This window comes from Melopsittacus undulatus, chromosome 5, assembly GCF_012275295.1.
Source record: "Melopsittacus undulatus isolate bMelUnd1 chromosome 5, bMelUnd1.mat.Z, whole genome shotgun sequence".
Classification (NCBI taxonomy): Eukaryota; Metazoa; Chordata; class Aves; order Psittaciformes; family Psittaculidae; genus Melopsittacus; species Melopsittacus undulatus.
In genome coordinates this window covers 63,965,184-63,969,661 of record NC_047531.1, presented here as the reverse complement: position 1 = coordinate 63,969,661, position 4,478 = coordinate 63,965,184, and the positions used below count along the sequence as shown (strand labels likewise).

General features: G+C 44.1%; 1 protein-coding gene across 1 annotated transcript; it reads left to right on the top strand.

The window, feature by feature from the left end:
- Positions 1 to 416: 416 nt before the first annotated feature.
- On the top strand, positions 417 to 3,614 carry LOC101880407 (interleukin-8). The gene is made up of 4 exons (XM_005144134.3): positions 417 to 540; positions 1,295 to 1,430; positions 2,174 to 2,257; positions 2,840 to 3,614. Exons 1-4 carry the CDS (start codon positions 480 to 482, stop codon positions 2,868 to 2,870), a joined length of 312 nt encoding a protein of 103 aa, XP_005144191.1. The 5' UTR covers positions 417 to 479; the 3' UTR covers positions 2,871 to 3,614.
- The last annotated feature ends 864 nt before the right edge of the window (positions 3,615 to 4,478 follow it).

The following is a 4,478-nucleotide window of genomic DNA, read 5'->3' as shown; positions in this document are numbered from 1 at the left end:
GAAGTGGAAGCCACCACCAGAAATGGAGACGAGAACTTCATTGTTCCAAGTACAGAGCTGGCACCTCTACAAGCAGGAATTATTCCCTCCTGATAAAAAGCTATAACACGGATGTAACTGAAGCCATCACAAAGCTGCATTACTCAATCAGGGCATGCATTAGGGCATTTCCAAAAGCCAGCACCAGACATAGGAATGCATGGCTATTATTTACACATTTTGATAAATTAATGCATTCTGTCATTCTTGGCAGAATAATTCCTCGTCATCTAGGAAGCTGTTTCACAACAGTCATGTGACTCATTTGTACGCATCTGGGAAATTCCTCTCACGCAATCCCCATGCTAGCCCAGCAGAGGAGAGGGGCGCAAAGCCCTATATAAGCCACATGGATCATCCTGAGAGGCACCAGCAATCCTTCGGGACAGGAGAGCTCACCGCTCCACAGAACCCATCCAGCAGCAGCTCCTTGTCCAGCGATGAACGGCAAACTCGTGGCTGTCCTGGCTTTCTGCCTGATCTCCGTGGCTGTGTCTCAGGGTGAGTGAATCCCTCCTGAGGACCATAGCGCTGTGTAGACATCTCCGAGATGCTCTTCCTTGCACTGAGGTAGCTTTGCATTGGTTTGGGGACGTTTCTTCCAGGAGATTGCAGCAACTCCTCTGCAGTCCGAAGGTTTGCTTCACAAAGCCCTTGTGCAGACGAGTTACTGAGATCTTGTGGGAAAAACCATAAGGATGCAACTTGAATCTGCCTTGCTTCTATTTTTCACTCCAAGTGTTAGCAGAGAGACAGGATCTCCTTCTTAAGTGTTTGAATGTTTCACTTCCTTCCCACATAATAAACAGCTTATGATCTCATATTTGTTACTTAATGATTATGCTGCCTCAAGTGAGTAATATACAGCTGGGAACAGGGAACAACTATGAACCCACAACTGTGGACAAGCCTCCAATAGTGAAAAACTCCAGGGCTCTCTTCTGTGTAGTTGCCAGTTTGTCAATCCCCGTGTTGAAATGATGCAACTGACCGCACAGTGTGGCCAGTACAAGTAAACACAAACCATGTAGTTTACTTCAAAAGGATGTGTTCGTTTAGTTTTCAATGTACTTGGGCATCAGCTCTTTTGAAACAAGCAACTCATTTTTATTCCATAAGGATTGATGCAGGAAGCTTGGACAAATACTGTATTTTAACTGAAAATGTGGGCAAACCAGAGAAGTTGAGCTTTATGTCTGACCCAGCAATGGGTAGGAGCACCTCTCCAACCATGTCCTTCCTTTCATGCTCACAGGTAGGACCCTGGCCAGGATGGGAACCGAGCTCCGTTGCCAGTGCATAGCCACTCACTCCAAGTTCATCCCTCCTAAGTCCATTCAAGATGTGAAGCTGACACAGAGCGGCCCCCACTGCAAGAACGTGGAAGTCATGTAAGTAGCTCTGCAAGAGCCTTCCTCTTCTTCACCTTCCTCCTGCTTCTGGAGCTTTCACACTTCATGACCATGACATGATGGGATCAGATTCGGTTATTCTTTTGAGAGAGGCAGTATTAAATAATACACCATGTTCTTCATCATCTCTATGACCTTAGGTATTCCCAACCTGATCATTACTTATCTGTCATTGGACATATTAAATATTTCTGGGGGTAAAACATTAATTTCAAGGACTGGGCAGTTCTTGATACACGGGACAACAGTGCCCTTTAAATGCTACATTTATTTATTAAGCAAAAAATCCTCCTGGGAAGACAGTTTGGGTCAGTCTCAGAGGGAAAAACGAAGTTTCCACAAGCAGACACAGGGAAAGAAAGGAAATTAATTTGGTCTTAAATAGCATGGAGGTGGGACTGAAAGGCTGAAATTCTTGTACTGCTGAAGCATCCTCAGTGCTGGAGGTTCCAGTCACTTACGTAAACCAATTCAAACCAGGTACCCACATATATTGAAGAAGATTTGGGGAATACATGGGTGCTTTGAGAGCAGGCACAGAGTCACACAGCTCCTGGGTGGTTTTAGTTTCCTCAGCTATGGAACACATAAACCAAAATGGCCAAGCCTAACCTAGAGCAGCTGGGGTGAATTTACACTCATCTACAAATGCAATATTACACTCTGAGTAAAACTGACCCGTGCAGTGGTTTCCTGACTTCTCTTTAATCTTTCTTTTGCAGAGCTACTCTGAAGGATGGCAGAGAGGTGTGCTTGGAGCCCACTGCTCCCTGGGTGCAGATAATCATAAAGGCAATTTTGGCCAAGTAAGTCCCATTCCCTTTCCATTAGGGCAGCTGAGTGCTAAACCTCCCCAAAGGGCCAGCTCTGAGTGATACTTGCCATTTTCTCTTCATCAGATATAAAAACCCAAGGAAACTTGCTGATTAATTACAGAATTAGTCTCAGAATTAGCCTAGAGTCGGACTGCCGCAAGGTCCTTGTTCAAGCCGATACGTCAATACTAAACCTTTGAGTACCTGCAATTTGGTCTGGAAGGAAAGGAACTCAGAAATGTTTGGCTCCCTCTGAAAAATGAGGCTTTAAAAGAATGCATCTTTTCCTTTCTTACAGTACTGCATGTTAACAAATCCTATTTCTGAATTAATGAGTTTCTTGATGCAAGCAAATGCAGAAACTCCTGCAGCAGAAGTTTCCTAGCTGGGCACCAGAGATGCACATGCTAGGATTTCAGTAATTGCTTTTGAGACATCACCTTTCTTGTTTCCATGCCTCAGGACAGCCCATAGAGTGGCAAACAGACCACTCAACTGTTTGGTCAATGCTAAGCAGTGATTACTATCCTTGAACCTCCTTTCAAATGATTCTCTTCCCTCACCTCTTCCTAGGGCTCAGCTCAACTCTGACTCTCCACTCTGAGAAACATCAGGACCAACAAATCTGGGAACTGCCCCCACTCCTCCCTTGAGAGAAGCGTTTGGGAAAAGCAGCTTTTGAAGAGGGTGCATCTGCCACCTCCTCCATCAGTGTTACTCTCTTTGCTGCGGATTTGGTTATTGATAGATTGCTTGATTGATTTCACTGCCTCTATTTAAGAAAGCCTTTTGGAATGGGCAGTGTTGCCTGCTCATTGGCACTGAAGATGCTTGAATAGGAAGCGTGGTTTGATAAAGGAAATGAAGGACCCCTGGCGACCACTTCAGCCAAACACAGCTGGAGAAGTGCATGGCACTCGCAGCACAGCTCCCTTACACTATTTTGCTAAAACACCAGCAAACTGATATTTCCTCCTGCTCCCCTGGAGCGCACCAGTATGTTGTGTCAACAGCAGGTTCCTGAACCACAGCCAGCCTTGTGCTGGGAGCTGGGATTTCTCACTTGGAACATCTGTCTTATGGAATCTGTAAGACAGTTGGTTTGGTATTTATTTATTGTGATTTCCATGGTATTTATAAATGTATTTATTGTGCGGGTTTGATACAACAGAGAAAATGATGATAATTTATTTAACTTCTGCTGGATTCCCCATTCCTATTATTAATTTATTAAGAACTATTCACAGACTCATCGCTCTGTACAAGGACTTGGTTGTATGCTACATTAGCTCCTTACTCAGCTAAACGGAAAAACCTCAATCCTGTATACACAGACTTTGCTTGTGAGAGTGTCATTATTCCTAATAATGTATTATTAAATGTTTTCTATTAAAAAATCTATTTGTTACCTGTTTGTTATTCACATTTTCATTAGCTTTATTTGGAAACAGCCTGCTTCATGGGTTTGTAACCTCCTCAGCCTGATCTCTGGACCTAGTACAATAACTCACCCTCTTAGGGTACCCTGACATTACTGACGGCAGTAACAAACTCATAGGATAAAGTAAATCCTTTCCTCTCTGCAGGCAACTCCCAGTGCCTGGGGACCGGTGGGCTGCAGGGCAAGGCTCCTTACTTCAGTACCTTGCAGGCAAGCACATCGTCCCCTCAGATGCCAGAGTTGTAATGATCAGCCTCAGAGCTGGAACTCTTTACTGCATCAAAAGGCCACAAACTGACTATCAAAATGGGAATTTGTGACCTTTCTTTTGGTACCCCAAATATCCAGCATTTTCCCTTGCATAGCACCTGCTGCCTATTCTGATAGCTGGGGTGGAGACCCAGCACAGTTAGGAAGAGAGTAGAAAACATCCATGTTCAACAATTCTCTGGAATCATCAGCTCAAAGTGTCCAAACAAAAGCCAGTGAAACGGAGGAGAATTGAAAGAATTTAAACCACAAGGGTTGAGAAAAGAACAGTCCAACAACTAAAGTATAATACAAACCTGCTACTACTACTAATAATCATAAAGGTAAGTGAAATAACAAGGGGAGAGAATATAGAACTAAAAAGGGAAGGGAAAAAAAATAAACACAAGTGATGCACAATACAATTGGTCACCACCTGCCGACTGACACCCAGCCCGACTTGAGCAGTGATCAGGTCCCTTCCCGGTAACTCCCCCAGTTTACATACTGGGCATGTCATGC

What these genes read in the sequence shown, in the direction of transcription:
- LOC101880407 (XM_005144134.3), top strand. Translation starts at nt 480, where the DNA reads ATGAACGGCAAACTCGTGGCTGTCCTGGCTTTCTGCCTGATCTCCGTG. An exon ending in CTCCGTGGCTGTGTCTCAGG is followed by an intron (nt 541 to 1,294) that starts GTGAGTGAATCC and finishes TCATGCTCACAG; the next exon opens with GTAGGACCCTGGCCAGGATG. An exon ending in ATAAAGGCAATTTTGGCCAA is followed by an intron (nt 2,258 to 2,839) that starts GTAAGTCCCATT and finishes ACCTCTTCCTAG; the next exon opens with GGCTCAGCTCAACTCTGACT.